Consider the following 20,730-nt stretch of genomic DNA (forward strand, 5'->3'; position numbering starts at 1 on the left):
TCGTCGCGATCCGCTTCATCCGATCCCAACCTCGCGATTTCCCATCAAATAAACGATGTTATCTCACCGAGCAAACTTATTGTTAACCTATGACCGTTTCGAACGATCAGTGAATTTAAAAATTTTCGTCGTGGGGCGCGCCGATGCGAGAACGTTGTCGCGCGTGTTCAGTTGCGTCAAGTCGCGGGAATCAAACGAGCTGCCACACAATCGGAAATTACCAACGAATTTCCCCGGTTACACTCCCTTTTCACCAGTTTTATTTTTCATTTCGAATCGCTCTTGTTTGTAATTGCAGTGAATTTGCGAGGCTTCCCACGCGCGCATGTTGTTCGCACGATATAATGATAACCGCCATAAATTCGGCCCGAATGACGGTTAAATACGTTCTATAGAAGAGTTCTACAGAAGTTGTATAAGATCAACGACAGATCGACGAATAAGAATATCTCGGGAACATTTGTCGATACGAAAACGAGCAGCGCTACGCAACAAGAAATAATACCTGGCGTTGTTTTTACCGAGCGTGTAATTCGTTTGAAAGAACGAATGCACGCGGCAATACCCAGAGCGACGCGAGACTCGAACTATCGGGGCATCTCCGATTCGTATCTGCCGATTGTAGGCGCGCCCGTGTTCTGAACATGGCGAAAATAATCCCCGAGAGCGAACCGCGTGATTAAAACGAGTTCTCGCTTTGAAATTTCACACGCGTCAATGATAACATGCAGAGAATTGCACCGTTCGCTTTATTTCGAAACGGTAGTCGCTATTAGTCGGTCGCGCGGTCTGGGAATACATACATCCGCGAATCATCGCCGGAAATTCGTGTAAAGCGGAAATGGCTAGGTGAATATTTTATTTTCTTAAAGCTAAATCTGAAAGTGATCCATTCGAAATTACACGACACCGTAGTTTAATCGAACGTCACAGATATTGGCACTGGCCAATTTCACCGAACAGTTCGTGATTCCAGCTTTCACCAAAACGTATATAAATAATCCCAATGGAACGAGTAGAGATACGAATACGTTACGTTGTATAGATAATCGGAACGCAAACTTCGATGTATCTGTCCACTAGGAGATCGTATTATAATTAAAATGTTAAAAACGCGTCACCTGAATCTTGAAATATCGGTTGATTGCAAATGGCAATAATTGCTAATCTCCTGCTAATTTGTCTTGTTAATAATTCCGATAAAGTTTTTACTAAATGGTCTTCTAAGAAAATGGTATGCCGATCTATTTCGTCTCAAGATCTTTGAATGGTATGAAACGTGTAATAATGCTAAACTTTTATCTGCAATTGTACGTTTAAAATAAACGTGAATCTATAAGTAAACACGCTGCGATATTATTACATTCGCGGTATTGATATGATCTACGGTGATATTACAATTACACGCATATTAGAAACGACGTATACTTACGCGAGATAAAAGGCTAAGCTCCGTTTCATTAATCTAAATCAAGTGGAAGTCAGCGCAAAGAGCATTGAACCAAACGATCAATCATTCGTCGCTTTCGACGCGAAGAATTACCACGTCGAAAATTTTCCACCGTACATTAGCCGTATTTTAGTTCGAATGATAGCGACTCTCGTTAACAGGATCTCGGGTTCGAAGTAAAGAAAATGTAACGTGCATCGTTTAGTTGACTGTTAATGACGCATACGGTGGCCTGTTTGATACGTACACATTTTCCAGCAATCGAGTGTAATTAGCAGGTTCAACGACTTCGATGGGATGAACACAATTATCTTGTGAGCGGAAAGCAGAAATGATTATAATATCCCCGATGCTTCTTCGATTATAACGCCGCGAGCTTTTTACCGGAGCGTAGCGATTCTGGATAAATGAACCGATAATACGAAATTTTCGTTTCATAATTTTACACGCCGCATAATATAATATTCTATGTCACGGCTAAATACGAGTTACGAAATTAATTGACTATTCTATGCGCACTCAAATATTATACCTCGAAATAGCCGGTTCACTGAAACCTACCACTCATTAGGATAATATTTCACACGCGAATATATACCCCCGCTTCATAAACGTAATAATTCAGCGGCATCATAAAATGGTAACGAGAAATTATCGTTCACCAGACAGAATCAATATTTCCCATGGTAGGTACTCTATATTCGCGATACAGATTATAATACGCGTATCGGGAAAAGAATAGCCAAATCTTTCATCATTTACCTTTCAAACCGTCGCTTCATAAAATCCACATTTAATAAAAATTCAGCTGCAGGACGCGACGCGAAGATAAACGACGGCAATATCCTTTCGGTGTGTTTCGATCGTTTTCCTAAATACCTAATTTTACCGAGGTATCGAATTCGTTCGCCATTCTCAGCTTCGGTATCCCACGGAATCTCGTTGGAATATTGAAAACACAGTAGCTCCGCGCAATTTTAGCACCTCCCACGGCCAATCCAATATATCAAGCTTGTTTTCATCGCGACGTACGCTGCATGAGCATACACGTGAGCGAGGCGAGGGACACGAATACACGCGTGAAAGTGAAATGGCGCTAAGCAGCGATACGCGACGTATTTCGAGGCATCCCGTGCAACTATAAAGCGGCACCACGGTCACAGAGATAGCGGCGTAATATCGAACGTTCGAATCTAACTCATCCCCAGAGTCTCTGGAGTGCGCCGGAACAAGAAATATGGTCCAAGATAAATTCGCCGGAGCGAGACACTATAATGATAACAACTGCGGGGAAAGTGGAACGCTAGACGGCCAATGTTTCCAGTTGTCTCTCTTTGAAACGGTTGGACCGGGATAGAAAGCGAGGTTTCGAGAAATTCCTCCTGATTCTGAATTTTAGCACCAACATACGTGCTAACAACACATGCACACCCGTTATACAATCGTTGCGTCCACTAAATGGCGACGTTATAATTATCGTTAAACAACGTGCTTGGCACGATCGCAACCTGTCAGGTAGTTGCAGCTGTCGCAACGACGTGACGATTTTGCACCTGCGATCGCGCGAACCCACGCGTCGAGATTCTAACGAAGTATTAGCACGCTGCGTTTGAGAGCCGATCGTCATTCAAACATGTTTAATAGCGATGCTTTTGAAATTGAAATAGAGATATCAAAAGCGCTCGAATTTTATGATAGGCGGGGTGATTTCGAGTATTTGCATTACCAATCACTTTTATCTCGCTTTTGTTCTTTTTGCGAAAGCGACTAAAAACAAATTAAAACTTTCATGGCTTCCGTACTGCAATTTGTGCTTCTGAACGTTGTATTTTACTTTTATAACGCGACAGCGACAGGTTTTACACATAGACGTCAAACTTTTTTATAAATTTCGAGCTCTGGGCAGAGTCGACGATCAAAATCTCACGAATGCTTAAAGCCGGATTGCAGTGGAAGACGGTTCTGCATAAAATGGATAGCGACGGAATAGAACTCGAGTGCTGTTGAATATAAATTCACTTTCCCGCAACCACGATTTTTCTCGTGTTGAAATTCGTTACAGGTTAATGTGTGTATGTGTGTGTGTGTGTGTGTGTGTGTGTGTGTGTGTGTGTGTGTGTGTGTGTGTGTGTGTGTGCACGAAGCAAATAATTTTAAACGAGCGTATCGCGGTATACGTTTCGCGCGTATGCTGACGTATCGGAAGTTGCGCCCGGAATTTCGTTATTGAAGTTTTATTGACATTAATTTATTGAAATTCTGTTGTTAAATTTTATTATCGGAACGTTAGGAATATTTGACTGCATTCGACGTCGCTCGTTATTATTGTTGTTACGATCGTTAATGGGGTTAAACTTCGGAAAATGTTTTATTCTCAATGGAAAGGTAAATTTGCGAGTTTTCATTCGAATAAAAAAAAAAAGAAAAAAACGAGAGAGAGAGAGAGAGAGAGAGAAAGGGGAAGGGGGTGGGAATAGAAAGCTTAAAATGTGAATTTGTATGGAAATGCAACGTCTGATAAATTACCGATTTTCAGAATGAAACGCGGGGAATATTCGCACATGCTTCCATCGAGCAGCAACGAAATGATAAATATTCGCGAACCCGATAGTGAGTAACAATAGATGTTACAGGTCAAACGATATTTCATCCCGTTAGAGCTAAAACACCATGTTAGAAACCTTTCGAATGGATCGTTTGGCAAATGGTGTTCAAATATGCCCGCAATATTCATTGCTGTATGATTCGCAAATACGTCTGAAAGTATGTCATAATTTTCGACTCTAAAAATTTCGACTTAATTAAACGTTTGCCTTCGACTACATTATTAACTCTGTTCGTCATTTGCAAACTAAAACTATTAAATTCTAAGTCTTTCAAAATGATATACTCCAAAATTATACACGTCAAACGTTTTAACGAAATGAGCCATTTCAAAACTAATATACGAAGGGGTGAAATTTCCCTTGCAAATGCGAGAGAATTATTTTGCCTAAGAAGGCAAGGCTAAGAGAGAAATCATCGACAAATTATCCGAATATTAAGCGGGCCAATAACGCCCTCGTCGACCAGCTGGTAGCCGACCCAGTTACATCAGCGTGGAAAGCCAGCAAGTTCGTCGTTTTGTCGAAGGTTACAGGAGACTACGAACCATCGAACAATTTCATCTCCTTCCGGAGGATATACGGTTCGTTGGTGTGAGGTTTGAGCGCGTTTTCAGTAGTATGGGATGGTGATTAGCGTGGCAGAAGATCCCCCGTTCGACGTGGCAAACGTAGGAAAGAGGAGGGATAGCGGGAGCGAAAGCAGGATTCTGGATCGGTCGTGCTAAGTAGCATTTAATTGAACGTTCTATTCGAGTTCGTTAGTACAGCATCGCAGTTATAGCGTCGTAGAGCGGTCGCCGGCGAACTATTAGTAAGAGTTTAATTATAATTACCTAGATAGTAATGTGATATCAAGGCGCTTATCGAGCCGCGGCGTAAACATTCGCAGGTAATCCGAGCGAAAAACCACGTCATAAGACATCTCGACATGAACGGTCTGATAAAACGATCAATTTAAATCGAATAGCCGGCAGAGATGGGCACGGATAAGCTGATTGCGAAAAAATGTCGAAACTCGTACGTACGTGACACGATTTCGACTCCTTTGACGGAGGCTCGGGAGCAAAATAACGCACAACGTCTCGGAGGAGGCGCGGCTCGATCACGTACAGATAATCACGCTGATTACGAGGCAAGTTTCGTAGTAAATTTGCATTCATGCGGCGTTTTATCGGCAATCGAGGGACAGGTTCGCCGGGATGGGTAATCTTTCGATTAAGCTGTCGTTCGTGTGACTCTAATCCAAGCATCGACATTTTAATTGAACGTTTCGCTGATAAGCGTCCAGCCATTTAAAATACCGAAACACCCTCTGTCGTTGCAAAACGACGACAGGATCGACAGGAAATTAACGCAAGTTTAATCGATCGAATCGCAATTTTAATTCGAACGATCCTGTTCGCGGCGCGGCGGATGTGAAATTCGACGAAAGCATCGCGGCAACGACATTTTTTGTTTTTCTCCAAGGTCGTAAGAACGAGACAAGGAGTTGGATGAAGATGGAAAGAGAAGAAAAAAGAAGGAAGGGAAAACGAGAACAGATTTCAGGCATCGTACGAGAGCCTTTTAGAAAATCACGGGTCGGAAACGAATGCGAGCGCATGTGCGAGTGCTCCCAGGAGGAAAAGAAAAGAACAAAATGTGCAAAACGAGCCACCGAGTCACGAGGAATAATAAAGATCGGAGAAGGAAACGTAGAGGAGAGGATTGCAGCATGGAGGAGGAAGTCGAGGCTACGAACGCTGAAAGAAGGGGCTGGTCGTTTAAATCACGATTTTTCTAGGTATACCGTCATTGGCAGAACTTTCCGATATGCCAATCGATGTTTAACAAGGCCACTTCTGCGATCGACCGCGCTCTGCGTGACAATTAAGGCTTTATTGACAGCGTTACTGGGAGTCCTTCACCCTTCCCGTCCTTTCCCTTTTCTCACCCTCTTCCAGCCCGTTCGGTTTCTTCCCTTTTTATCCTTTAATTAATCCAACGTGCGTAGATTTCTCGAAAAGCAAAATTAGAGGATTACGAAGCTATCGATGCAGAAATAAGCTGCGTTTATCAGCGACAAAAGAGAAAGAACGGAAAGAAACGAGTAAACGGATTACGATGCTCCACCGCTTTCCAAGACCAAGGTATTAACGTTTCCAACATACAATAATAAAAATCATCGTGTTCTAGGTACGTGACGAGGTCTGAAAAGGTCACTGGAAAGAAGAATGCCAACAATCTACGGTTCGAGATATGTATGAAATTAAATGTTAAATAGACTACAGAAACGATTGTCGAATTCCACCTTCTTTTTTTTTTTTTTTTTTCTCTTTATCGGCGGAAAATGAAACACACCTAAACGAACTCGTGAATTTCACGAGTGTATAGATACGTGCATGAAGGACGGCACGGAGAAAGAATATCGACAGGTAACGCGATGCAGGAAAATTTAGGAGCAGCTGTAATAAATTGCGGATCATTCGAGCGAAATAAATTTAATCACAGACGTTTCTATTACTACGCGAACCATAAAACAAGATATTACAGAACGGCAGGAATAAAAAAGATCTCCGCGGCATGTCAGAAAGTGCGATCGATCAATCCGAGATTTTATCGAACAGAGATTGATACCGAAAGAATTTTGTTCCCTAGACCCATCCACCTATCCATCTTTCTATTCCTTCCTGATAAAACAGATCGTGCATGAAAGGCGAAGCGATATTAATTCAACAACTATTTTCCCACCACTACGCAACTGGTGTCTGTGATTTACAGCGTTATGTCATCGGATACGCTGCCGCTGAACACTCGGGATTTATTATAGGAAATTGACAAACGAATACAGTTACGTATACTTCGCAACGAAGCCTTGTAATATGCTAACTTTCGCGTTCGTGGAAATCTTTGTTAACAAGGTACAGTTCGCTCGTTTTTAGAATCGAAGTCTCAATATTCAAACATTCGAATCCGTTCTAGCTATCTTCTTTAATAGCCATAAAAGTTCAATTTGACGATGTCGTTAAAATGAGAGCGTATGAAAATTAAACGATGACGTCTGATCATAAAACGAATGACGTTCGATTATAACTTTGTCGCTAATCAAGGAAATATATGCTAATAAATTGTAAACATAATGTAACAAGGAATTTAGAAAGAAATATGTTTGGATGATAAACAGTGAGTTTTGAAATATCAAATTTATCCATAGAAAAGCGCGGCAATCGTGTCTCTTACTTTCTTTTCCTTTTTGTGTGTGTGTGTGTGTATAAGAGGTAATACATCTTAATTTCCAGATGGATACATTATGTGAGCGCACAGGGTTGAAAAAATTGAATAAAGTAGCGGTTCTAAAAGGTTGAAGAAACATTAGAATATCAAAGAGAAAGGTCGGCGGATGGAGGGCCATGGATACAGGTTTAACTTTATTTCCTTATACGAAGCTCACCCTATTCTTTCTTTTTTATGATGTTAAAGGACGTTATGAGACGATACTGAAATATTTGAAAGAAATATGAAACGATATATAAAATGATGAAACTAAATACAATGGTCTATCTAGTAAACCAGTATATCGACATATCGAAATTCTGAAATCGCCTTCCATTAATCTTCTTGGATTTAGTATACTTTTGAAAATACGATGCATCCATCTATAAATTGATATCGATCAAGCTGCACGATACAGGTTGACGATTGAAGTTGACAATTTTCCGTATTACTTCGATTCGATAGCCGGAGTTAACCGAATCGGCTAGAATTTTTGACGTTATATACTATATCAAATTGATTCGCTGTAATTTGAACAGGCAGGCCTGGCCAAGACAACCGTGAATTCGATTTTATCCCGGAACAGCTTTACGAAAATTTAATTTCATTTCATCGGCGCGATCCAATACACGTGGAATTTTCTCATCGGCGTAAATTTACTTCGTTGAGCCACGGCACAGGACCACTGTCCCACTTGCTTAACCATAACTCTCGTGAGGAAAGCGCCAATACAAATTTTTTCGAGGCAGCTTTATCAAGAAAAATTGCTTATTGCGATGTGTAAATCCATGATCAAAGAAATATACGGTTCCGTCCCGATAACTTCCTATTTTCTGCTTCGAGTAAAACGTCAATTCAAGCTGATGGTAAAAAACAGTCGCTATAAAATATCATGAAAAATGAAGAAACATAAATCATCTTCCTGTCCTTTAATAATATCGAGCGATATGGAAAAACATAGGATTAAACGAGATTAAAAATAGTTAAACTGCACGTTTCTTCTTCCATAAATTTTTTCTCCACAGTGCCGATATATTTATCAGAAATAATTTCCAATCATCGTTAAGATATTATACATTCGAACACAATTCGTAGTCAATTAGCATAATATCATCCGATATCTGGCTCAAAAGCAGAGATGACGAAAGCATAATGATACATAGGATAATCCAATCACCGATTTCTCCATTATTGAGAAACTCTGAAAACGGGGCGCCACAAAGCGACAATCGAACCTCTTTCAGAACAGTTTGATTTGTTTGTAGAACCGAACCGTTCAGCTTAATTTAACGACGAGTACGTGGCCGTGCTCCGTTAAAACCCTCGACGGTATCTCGTGATTTTCTCGAAAACGGGACACACGAAAATTTACCTTTGGTAAGCTCTCTATTTCCGCTTTTCGGTCGACCGCGGTGAAGAAGCGTGAACGAACTTCAAACACTGTGACCGTAGCCATGATTTACATGACGATACAAGGTATCGAAACATGCTGAGGGATACTGAACGTTCCCTAAATCCGTCATCTTGGAAAATCAAGATTATTTCAAAATAAATTGAAATATTTCTGCGCACAAATTATATAAATGCACATATATTCCGAATCATTTTGAATGTCAATGACATAACCTTGACTTTTAGAAATGTTCGAATTAGCTTGAACGATAATGACATAGGCTTTATGAGCTTCGACTATGAATGACCTCAAGGATCTTTATTGACCTTTAGTGAAAATAACGTAACCTCCGATGACCTTCAAATGACTTTCAAATGCCTGAGATTCGGACTACAATGGTGCGAATTTCATGATTATCCGTCAGCTGCACATGGCTATGAATACGAATCGCTTGACCTAGATGACACATTGCTCTTGAATTGATATTAAATAGCGGAAGTCCTACGATACAGATTAGCTATTAATTTACTTGCTTCTTTTATTGAATGCCCACTTTAAGAAAATTTATTTCCGGACATTGCAACCTAACGACATTTTTTATTAATTTCAGTTATCTAAATGTGCATCCAGGATAAGCGCCATTAGGTCATGTAAACTACCGTAACATGATACAACAGTAATTATTTCAAGTAGAAATACTGCTTTTTAGGATGTCTTACTGTCTTCTAGAATTAAAACGCGAAACCTCTCCGAATGACCGACTAAACTGTTGCAAGGAAAAAGAAAAATTTTCGTTCCTCCGAACACAATAAATTAGAGAAGAGCTCGCGCTGTCCTAGATCCTCGTAAAATACTTAATAAATGAAATCTACGGTAGCTGGCGTACGAATCCTAATTGAATTAAAATGTCAGTCACCCGCGATGTAACCCCGACTTTATCACCTCCATTTATCCGATGAAGTGTTATATCATTTAACGCCCTGATATTATCATTAACAACACGTGTACACGAATAAAATGACACGTACACTATCCAACCAATATGCAGTCGTTGGATAGTACATTGTGCTTGAAAGATCGCGTCAAATCGCGGTCGAGTTTCGACCGATCGAAAACACATTGAGCTACGTGTACTTAACGGTACTATGTCACAAATTCATTTTTCCAGCAGTGCTGAAATTTCCTACTGGTTTTCACGCAACATAGTATCAATATCAACGCGCACTCCGAGATAATGTGGTTCGAGCGAGCTCTCTATATTTTTCACCCGCAGTCAACCGTGAAAGAGAAGAGGAATCTCGGCAAAACGTTTTCACGTTATCATTTGTAGCGGCGGTACCGGTGCCTGTCCCGTAATATCAGTCGCGTAAAATATTCGCCTGTTCCCGGGTTGGGTCGGGAAAAAAGACAAGATTAAAAGGGAAAGAGCGAGAGAGAGTAAGAGATAGATAATGGAGAAAAGGGATGGATGGGGTAGTTGAACGAAGAAAATACAACGCGGCATAGTTGCAAAGACACGAAAATATCTAGCCTACATATGAACCACAAACGCTGTAACCTGCTCCACTTTCCACGCTGATACGGCATGTCCGTCGTGAAAAAATAAAACACAGCGAGGGGTAACTCTGCGACGGCCGAAAACTCTCAGTACAGCCCACGGCACGTTTTTTAGTCTCATTTTCACCTCGTCTAGCAAATTGAGCACGACTCGCCGTTTATATCGCGCTTAATATTGGCCCAACCCGGTGACGTTAAAACGCGATAAAGCTCCGAAACGTGGCTCAGGCCGCGTAGGTAATTTTTGCACTACGCATTGTATCGTTGTAACTAAAATGAAAAAGAGGAAACGGGTACACTTCGCGCGGTAATTACATTCTGTCCGTGTTCACAGCCTTTGTCGAGCATCGCACTTTGAACAGCCACCGACTTGGTAGCTGTAAAACCATTTACGTCGTGCGAAATCCTTTGTGCCATATTTTGACTGCCCTTGTAAATGTCCCAGTTACAAGAATAATTGGTTTGTTAAGACATTTTAATAAATGAAGTATACTAAATACACGAAGTGAAGGAAATGAAATTCTTCTATTAATGAAATAATCTTTTTATAAAGGTACCTTGACGTTCAATAAATTTATATAAATACATTCTACTAAATTTAATTATCTCACTCGACGTTTAAATTATTCATTCTAGAGGTGAAATGAAGCCGAAGCCGAGCAATTACGTGGCTCAATTTCAACAGGTATTAGATATCAAAATCCTGGGAGGAGGCTGTCTTTACGACTTTGGTAGGCAACCGGAACAGGGAAAACGCAAAGACGAACGAAAGACAAAGGGGATAGCTGTTTATCCAAGGGGTGATCGTGATCGCACGTGAGGGATCACCGCAACCACGTCACGGCCGCAATTTCCAAGTTGCCGTGTCTGAGCCCGATCCCTTATTTAAGAGAACTCCACACGTCTTGTCCCATGGGAGTCTCGTAGAAGCATCAATTTCTGAAACAGGTGCGACGTGCCGAAGCGTTAACAGAGGCGTATCGAACTTTCACGGAAAAGTTATCCTTTCGATCTCCAAGGAACATCCTTAACAGGAACGTCGGAATCTCGACTATCTGGCTCAATTTTTTTCATCCACATATACCTAATTATCATTAGTTTCTTGTTCCTGCTTAGTGAATCTGGCACGGAATCCGACAGCTCTCATTAATTGAATTCCAATAATTGCATTCTGCACGTGGTGTAATTGCGTTCCTGATACGCAGATCGCACCGATGGCGCAGTAATGCAGAGCTTCACGTCGATTTCAACCGCGCCACCTTCCATCTCGTTTCGTGTAAAAACTAAATTGTCCAGGTATGTCGGATATGTTGAAATTCCACGGGCCAATGTCCCATCGAGCTCGTTCACAAGTTGGCAAAGGATCTCCTAAAGATGCTCTTAATTTCAACGTTAGTTTCTTCTCTCTTCTATTTTCGCAGGCCTCTGTTTCCAAATCGAGTTCCCAAACGAAGGAAGCAACGAAGGTATTGGCGTTGTTTCTGGCTGGTTACAATTTTGCAGATTCCAAGTTGAACTTCGAATGGTCGACGACGCTGTTACCGAAATACTTGAAGGATACGGCTAAAAGATACGCGTGCTCATTCGAAAGTTAAACACAGGAGCTGTCGCTACATCGTCGGCCTATCCTGTGTTGTTTTCTACGCAAATTTTCAATAACGCCTGCCAGGCGTTATTGGATAGGTATTGGCGCGAAACGCGTGCAACGAGAGGAGACATATGTAGTTTTGCGTTCAAGTTCTTTTTTTAGATACGAGCCAGACACGAACGTCGAATTCTAAATGCTTTACCGCCTTTCAAAGACGATTCGATGTGTTCGATGATTTATAAATCAAGGAGAACGTCTATCTCCGATGGAAAGTGGGATGTCATCGGTAAAAGGGAATCGTTCTATTTGCGTCGTAGAATACAAAAGAGACCTAATGTATTATCGTACAAAGTATCCGAACTCTTTTCCCTGCTATCAGCAATTCCCCTTGTAACGAGAATCGATCCCGGACAACGAGCTGAGCATCATGGAGTTAACGCACAGGCTTCAAGCGTTCCCAATTTCTATCGATCCTGAAGCGACTATCGCATTCGCCTCGATTCTTTGATACACGCGCGAGAACCAGGCGCATGATTACCAAGTATCTTCCAATTTTCTACCAAGCGTCTGTAAAAAGTTTACGGTGCAAAAACGGAGGAATACCTCTTCCTAAACGATGAACTTTTATTCGATAGTGTTTCCGTTCACAGTGACGCCGAGTGATCCCTACGGAGACTCCTTGGGGACATTTCTGCATAACGACCGAACACATATCCATCCACAAAGACGCCTACCTCGCACAGAGAATTCCTGATGCATCTTCGAAATTACGCTTTTATCCGCTGCTTTATACTTTCTGGTCCGTTCTCTGTCGTATGTGTTTCACGCGCAAATGCAAGAAGTCTGCTGCTGGTATCGTCGCCTTTGAGAACGCTTCTTTCCACTCCCCACCCGGTATTTCGGTCAAGTGTTGCCATTATGCTTCAAAACATTTTCGCGTTAAACATCGTCTTTTTCCAAGCTTGTTCCAACGGCGGAGGACGGGTGCAGTGACTTCGACGACCGAGGGGGCTGCTGCGTTCTTCGTCGTTCGTCCGCGAAACCCTCTCGAAAACGTACCTAAGCGTACGTCAATACGAACGGCTGCGTGCAACGAGTAAATGGAAATTTTAAGTGCTGCCGCCGACTGAAACGTACGCTGCTTGTCACTGCATCCTGTGCGACCGTCCATAAATGCACCGTCGTCTTCCTCTACACCAGGGGCCCTCGTGTATGTGTTAATGGCAGCAACCGCGAGCAGTCTTTCCACCCTGTACACCAGGTAACTAAACGCTATCGAATCTCGTCGTGAACTTGCGCTATTACCATGTGAGGAACGACACTGCCGGAGTTTAGTTCAGGAACGACAAAGTGGTCTCGATAGTCGAACCTGTCTGGGTGGCTAAATATTATTGTCAGCTCGTGAATGGTAGTTCAATTACATCGAATCGATGACTCGCGTATTTTAACAGCCGCCGTTGTATAATATCGAAAATTTGTACGTGTAGAGCAAAGAAAGTGGGGGAATGTGAAACGACTGCCATTTTCGCGATACGATCGCGACAAGATACAAGATAGGGGACGATGCAATGAAAATCGTCTCATTCCGCGTGAAACCAATTACGTGAGAAAATGGTACGTTCTGTGTTCGTTTGCATTTTCGTGGCGTTCGTGGAACGAAACGGGCGAGGATACCGCGTGGCGAAAACCCCAAAAACGAAAACGAGAACGTCCCTCGTCGCAATCCCTTTATGCAAATTTCGCTACCAGCCATCTGACGCCCTCTCGCGCGCCGAGACAAATTTTCGCGACATTGCTACTTTATGGACCCTTAAATACACAATGAACACGAAATCGTTCGACGCGTTACTGCGCCTCTCGACGGATGCTTAGTTTTAATAAGGCCTGGGAAAGAATTAAAGGAAAAACACGTACCGATCTGGTGATTAAGAGCAGGTCTTGTCACAAATAAATGTAACTTAACGAAACGAAACACATTGAATTACATAATAATATATCTACAACGAATTTGGATTTTATCAACCATTGATACCAATTAGCTGTCAAAGTGAATTGTAATTGCGACTGATTGTTTAGCGACAGTAAAAATTACAATCGTTTATCATTTGACTAGTCTTGCATCGAAGGAACAAGGCGGCATAGTGAATTTCAATCGGGGAAAAAATGTAATCGGACGATCAGTCCGAAATTCGTTTCGAGATTCCTACGTTTCGCGCTATAACCTTCGATCCAATTATCTTTAGCGATATCAAAGTTACGAATCTTCAAAGTATAACTTTTAAGTTGCTGGATACATTCGAATTCGGAAAAGAAGTAGTCTTGTAAAAGAAACATCAAAGTTTCTTCCTATAACAAAATTGCATGAATATAATGCTATTCGAGATCCTCGTACCTTCCGTAAACTAACTAGAAAGCAGAGTTAGAGAATGCTTCGTAATGCTTATCGTAATTTGAAATATATGAAAGATTAACGGAATAATAATTAGGAGTGTCTTTTTCACATTGAAGATCGTCTGATCTTTTATCAAAATAATTGCCGCTAATTAAGCAAGACATTAGCTTCTGTGAAAATTTAATGTTGCAAAACATATCTAGCTAAAACATATCTTTCACGAAATATCTCTCTTTTTATAGAAATTATATCTATTCGTCTAGAATCTATCAAAAATATCTTCCGAAAGTTCTCTACTGTATTTTATTAATATTTGCAAATTATTGCAAGTGTCAGAAAAGCTATAATTTTATTAAATAATACATAAACATAGAAGTAGCTGCTTTTATTACGCAAAACTGAGTAAAAAAAATATAAAGTAAGACCCCATCCATGTACACGATCAGGCTGTATACTCGTTGCTCAAAAGCGTTCGAGAGTGTGGAAAATGCAATGTAACATTTTTATCTGGAATTTTTCAATCTTGCGACTCGCCTGCCGCCTAGGTACAACTCACGATAGCAGAAAATGAATGTCGCAGCGCGTAAGTGTATTTCTGTGTAGTAAGGACGATGGTGTAAGTCACTCGACCTCACGTGACTCCGTGGACTTGCACGTCACTGGAGAACTCTAACCCCCGCTATCTGGAATCTTTCAATTTCTCATACTTTCGCTATTACGAATGCCAGGGAGCTCTGCATTTATGCGCGTATCCTTACGTGTACGCAGATTATCGATAAAAAGACTAGAGAGAAAAAAGTTCGACGTTTCCTATACTATACTCCTATACAACATTCCTACAGGTACTGTTCCATAGAAAGCATCTCGATTCCTACATTTCCCCAATTCCTTCATTCGCATACGCATATCGTAAAAAGAATTTCTCTTATGGAATGTACAAATCCATGAAATGGATGAAACATACGTAACTGGTGCACCCGAAACAGGACAAAACGACCGTTTATCATATTACATGAATTTTCATTCACCAAAATAGCCAAAACCTTGTCAACGTCATTTAGCAATTAAACTTGTGCAGATTGCGATAAAACGCGTAATTTAATTGATAAACCATGATGCTGATTAAATCGCGTAGAACGGAATTAAACAATGCGTTGATATCATCCGTGAAATCAAACAGAATGATTTCACAGATTGCAAAACGTCAACGGCATTTCGATAAATACGATTTCAATAAAACCCTGGTGACGAGGAAATGTCGTGGTAAGAGACGGGGATCGACAAGAACTCCGTACACGGTTCTTATTTGTTTAAAGGAACCAGAAAATGTTGAACCAGATCGGCTCGTGTTCCAACAGCGAGTGAAACATTCGACTAGCCCTAATCACCGGATTACGTGCCACGAGGTCGCGAGTCATGAAACGCGATAAGAACGTTGTTAGGAAGTGTTTTCGCGACCTTAGCGTGATTGTCCGATCGACGAGAAGCTGCTGACGATTCTGCGTGCTCGTTGAAATGAATACCGAGAATGCGCGTGACCGAGCAACAAAGCGAAACCGAACAAGAGCGACAGCTTGGAAGACGGAGGAAAAAGGCGAAGGAACAAAAAGTAGAGAAATTCCATTGATTTCCATATACGAGGGTATTAGGCTGAAAGGGAAAGAAGGAATTCAACAAACAAGCAGAAGGCAGACGTATAACGACGGGGAATCTAAATGAAGGGAAGTAAAACAGGATTGGCGGGATTCAAACTTTACCAAAACGAAACGAGTTTACATGAAAATTAAGAGACGAGAGTGAAATTTAGTTCGATGGAACGACCTCTGCTCGAAATGTTTTGCGTATTCTCGATTAACGGCAGCACCGATGAAAACGATGAATAAGGAGGTAATAAAAGAACGAAAAGTGTCCTCTTGGCCAGTGCACTCGGGTGGAGGCCAGCTATTTTTAATTCCCTTTAGCAGCTCCGTTGTAAACCTCGTAATGGCGGGCATTAACCAATTAGCGCCCACCACCCCGTCCTCGTGTTTTCCTTTTTTTTTTCCTTTTCTCTAATCACGGTTCTAGATACTGGAACAGCAGTTCCAAACGGGCCCGTGATGAAAGATGCAATACCACCGCTGGTGTCCGCCTATTTTCAGCACCATGTGCCAACAGGCTCCGCTGCTAGCCGCGGTTTGGCAAAGCTTTGAACTCGCCAAAGCGAATATTATTTCTGCGGCGAAGCAACTCTTTGCAACGGGACACGCTTGGAAGAGGGCACGACACGCTTAACGAAACGAGACTCGTGTTATGAATTTTCAAGTAAAATGAAAAATTCGTGGACGGCCGAGCGCGTCGCAGTCCTCTTATGTTTAACGTTATTTACTATTCCGTTTGAGGAGCGCTTGGAAATCGAAACTAGCAAAATTAATGAATCCGTTAGCAAGCGGATGTTTCATATGTTTTTTGCAATTTTACACGAGATAATGTTGGTCCTGAATTTTACTAAGAAAGTTAACTGAATGTACCGCTCAAAGCTAGCATATTAAAACAAAGTAAATTATAGGATAATTTTTTTATATCTATTATCAATTTTTGAAACCTAAATTATAATATTGTTTTAAAATGTAATACGTTGTTAATTAATATTTCTATCTGTATGTTTATAAGACTGATGGAAAATAATTTTTATCGCGTATTTTATAAGGCACGGTAACTATAGCTGATTACAAAATACAAACGTATCAGCATGAGGAAAATTTGAATATTAACGGGAATGAATTATAATCCCGGTATGTATTTTATGGTATCGAAGGAACGTTTTCCAATATTGGTAACGGCGAAAATTATTTATGCGCGCAATGTCGACATAGATATTAGAAGCCTGGAAAATATTGCGACGAGAACGAACGTCTCTTCTATATTCAATTCGAATCAACAATTTTTGAACAGGAAGATATTGCGAGCGAAATTGAAATCCAATTTTCGTGTTCTCTGAAATACCGTATTCGCGACATAAATCCGACGGTTATATCGTATTTCGATTAAAAACTATCTCCGAGAGCGGATACAACCTAAAAAAATACGAACAAATTTACAAAAACGCCCGAGCATGCCAATATTTTGCTTTTTAATTTCGCTTTGAGACGCGTTCATAAATTTTTCACCGTGCGATGTATCGCAAAATATCGAAGTAATATAAGCTTATCAAAATGGCGTCTCATTTCGCGAAACATCTAGCATGTACTTTCCGTATCGAGAAGTTCTAAACAAACAAGTAAGGTGATAACACGAACAGTTCATTGTGAAATTCTAATTAAAACAACACATTAATTTCCGTAAAATCGTTATTATACTGAAAGAGAACTGTTAGATAAATACCACGATCGTTCGAAATGGTATCGAAACATAGGTTGTGCAAGCATGACATCTATTCATAAATCGGTGCGACAAACTGCCATGATAAATAAATATAGCGCGCTACTTACCAGAAAAACGTGTGAGGTCAGTCCCGCTGTAGTACGAAGTAGTTGTATTCAACTCCAGAAAAGATAGGCACACACACGAGACCACCGAATGGATGAAACAGTGGGATAGATGATGGAATGGAGGCGACCGATGTCCCAAACAAAAGTTACGTTAGGCTAGGTTACGTCAACGCCAGATTACGCCGAAGACGATCTATCTCCCGCACTCCCCGTACTCCCGTGAGTACGAACTGCACGACGACGACAAACACGCGCGCACCGACTATTCACTGTGTCCTCGCGCCGACTGGGAACAGTACCGAACATTCAATGGCGTCCGATATCCTTTTAAACGATCATCGAACTCGAGTGGCCGGAAAAGAAAACAACTGGCGATCGAAAGCACGAGCTCGAATAATCATCTGGCAAAAGTCGAATCGTTACCCGATTTCAAGATGGAGCGCACGGTATGTTGACAGTTTATGTCGTTAAAGTTGTTGACACCTCATATATGACTGCACTCAAGCATCCGTCCAATTTAAAATGAAATTGCCAATTACATTTGTTAAACTACTTTAAATTTTCCGTTCTAAACCACGCTACACGTAAGCTCAGAGAACATACCAGTACAATGTACGATCAAAATTCACAAACGGTCGGCATGAAAATTTCAAACGATAACACTAACGACGTAAAACAATAGTGCCAATATACAAAAGTCAAATGTTATTCTGTTACACATTTACGAGTTATCTTACTCTCTTACCGACTGTCAAAGGTAAACAAGGAACAGAAAAAACCGTTAAGATACGTATCGCCTGATGTATAGGATTTCGTATTGTTTTCACCTTGAAAGTTCGGTTATTTAATAATTCTTCGTAATTGACTGTTCCAGTCGAGCGCGAATCGAAACGAGAAAAAAAAAACGTAGAGGACAACGTGGTACGACTCGCGTGGCAACCGCTCCCGTAAGTACGCACACACGCATACACCGAAAGGAGAAGGTGCCGAGAGAGGGCGACACAGCACCCTCACCGATGCGCGGTTCGAGTGCGACTGAGCGAGTCGAGGCAAGCTCGTCGAGCCGAAAGCCACAAGCCGCGTCAGCCGACCGGCGGCGACGGACCAATCAGGGTTGTCCTCTGCGCAACTACCCGACACCCAAGAATTGACCACATGCTCGCCCATTCACCCTTTCTTTCATCTTATCTGATATATTTCCTTCCTCTCCTACCTTTTTTAATAACATATCAAAATCAGCACGGCGTCTTTTTGTCCACCGGCCCCATTTATCAGAGAATGGATTCGCAAGATGGATGCATTCATATTGTTTCTGATACACGACGTTTCCCTAATATGTTTCTGTCGTGATTTGTGATTTATTGTAAAAATACGTGAGCGTCCTAAGATTTCAATAAGGAAACAAAAATGGGACAAATATTGCTATAAATAATGCTACATAAATATTGCTAGCAAAAATATTTCAATCTTTCAAGTTGGAATTTATTGTATTCTGCTTACTTAGTAGTAGGATAATTAAATTATGAAATTAATATGGAACCTCTTTAAAATAATATTTATACACACGTGTTTCGAAAGTAAATTGTGCTTGCTGCAAACGTATTTTAAATTCCGAGATTTCTCTTTACAAGCTGCTTGACTCAACTAATTACGTAAATTACATTATCCGATAGCAAGCGTACACTATCCTTTTATCTTCGACGTACACTGAAACACTTGTTTTCTTTGATCATAGTCAAAAAAGACGACGTATCGAGTTAATTGCCACAATTTAACATCCTCTGCGTCTATAGTCTAACCACGTGGTTTCTTTTACGTTCCTTTCTCGCTTTGTATCTACGGTTGGCAAACCGTGCCGGCATGACCGGCAGACATTGATGGATTCCTACAATTTTGTTTTGCTCGCGATTGGAATCATGAGTTTTTTCTCAACCTTGCTATGCTCCTCGATGTCTGAACATCGCATAGAACTATACACCCTCATAGTGTTCTTTGAGTCTGTTGAGAGATCGCGCCGAGATCGTAGTTCAAACGAACGATTCGCTGGAGGATTAAAATTAATGGTTGTCTGACTGTTAGTTTTCGAGCACGTATTATCATCCTTTGAAAGGATACGCGGGCCAAGAGTGATTAAACACGCGGAGAAGAGCAGAGAGAATAGCACGGAGACACGCTATTCTCATTTCACGTGACAATTGCAATTGTCGTGACAGGATCGTTTGCGTTTGCACGTTACATACCTCGGTTTTATTGGGCTGATCGTTATTAGAGCATCGTCGTTTCGATTTCGCGTTTTGCAATCAACAAAATTCAATTACCATCTTTTCTGTTTCTTTGTAAACGTTTTCTGGTACCATGGCCAGCGGCCATGCGTTTCAATCTTTCTCTCATTTTGTTCTCTATTTCTTTTTGCTGCTCACGTCGAGCGGCCAATAATCCATTTGGCGAACGTTGTAGTATATCTTTCCTAACACACGATCGGTTTGATGTCTTAAAACGCGGCGTGACGCGTTGTTTATCGCTTTCCATTCAGTTTTTTCACGACGTAGGTTACGTGAAATGGTTTGCATCCGGTGGTACATCTAATCCTATCGTTCTTATCTCCACGTCGCTTAAAAGTAGAAAAGCTGAGCAACTGGAAATCGCGGCGGCGAAATCTCGGGGGATCCGCTTGTTGAGGAAATCCTCTTGTTGGCTCGCACAACCCATGTGCGTGTAAATTCTACGATATTCTGTTTTAATAATGTAATCCGGAAACGCGCGATACGACGTGATTGAATGTTCTCTGCGTGGGTCGTTGTTGATCCATGACATAGTCGAACGATCGATATTCTTAGAAGTGTGATTGATAATAGCGCGAACGATTCTCGATTACATGTTGCTTGAATCTTAAATTAGAGATAATACCTGTTACATAATATATCGCCGAGTATTTTTTCATTATGTAACGTTTACCGTTTTCCTCAATTCCACCCCGATCTGATCCTATTATTACAAAGAGAAATCTATTTAATCCTACTTA

At 41.1% G+C, this 20,730-nt stretch overlaps 2 protein-coding genes across 2 annotated transcripts in view; one reads left to right on the top strand and one right to left on the bottom strand.

Moving 5' to 3' along the window:
* Positions 1-17,836, bottom strand: part of LOC122569046 (discoidin domain-containing receptor 2) — a 214,021-nt gene extending 196,185 nt beyond the window's left edge. The window contains exon 1 of the mRNA XM_043729508.1: positions 17,709-17,836. The gene's annotated coding sequence lies outside the window, so the exon portion shown is untranslated. The remainder of the gene's footprint in view (positions 1-17,708) is intronic.
* On the top strand, positions 17,826-18,859 carry LOC122569047. The gene is made up of 2 exons (XM_043729509.1): positions 17,826-18,154; positions 18,583-18,859. The coding sequence occupies exons 1-2, from the start codon at positions 17,826-17,828 to the stop codon at positions 18,857-18,859; spliced, it is 606 nt and encodes a 201-aa protein (XP_043585444.1).
* Positions 18,860-20,730: the final 1,871 nt, after the last annotated feature.

Source organism: Bombus pyrosoma, linkage group LG7, assembly GCF_014825855.1.
Source record: "Bombus pyrosoma isolate SC7728 linkage group LG7, ASM1482585v1, whole genome shotgun sequence".
NCBI lineage: Eukaryota > Metazoa > Arthropoda > Insecta > Hymenoptera > Apidae > Bombus > Bombus pyrosoma.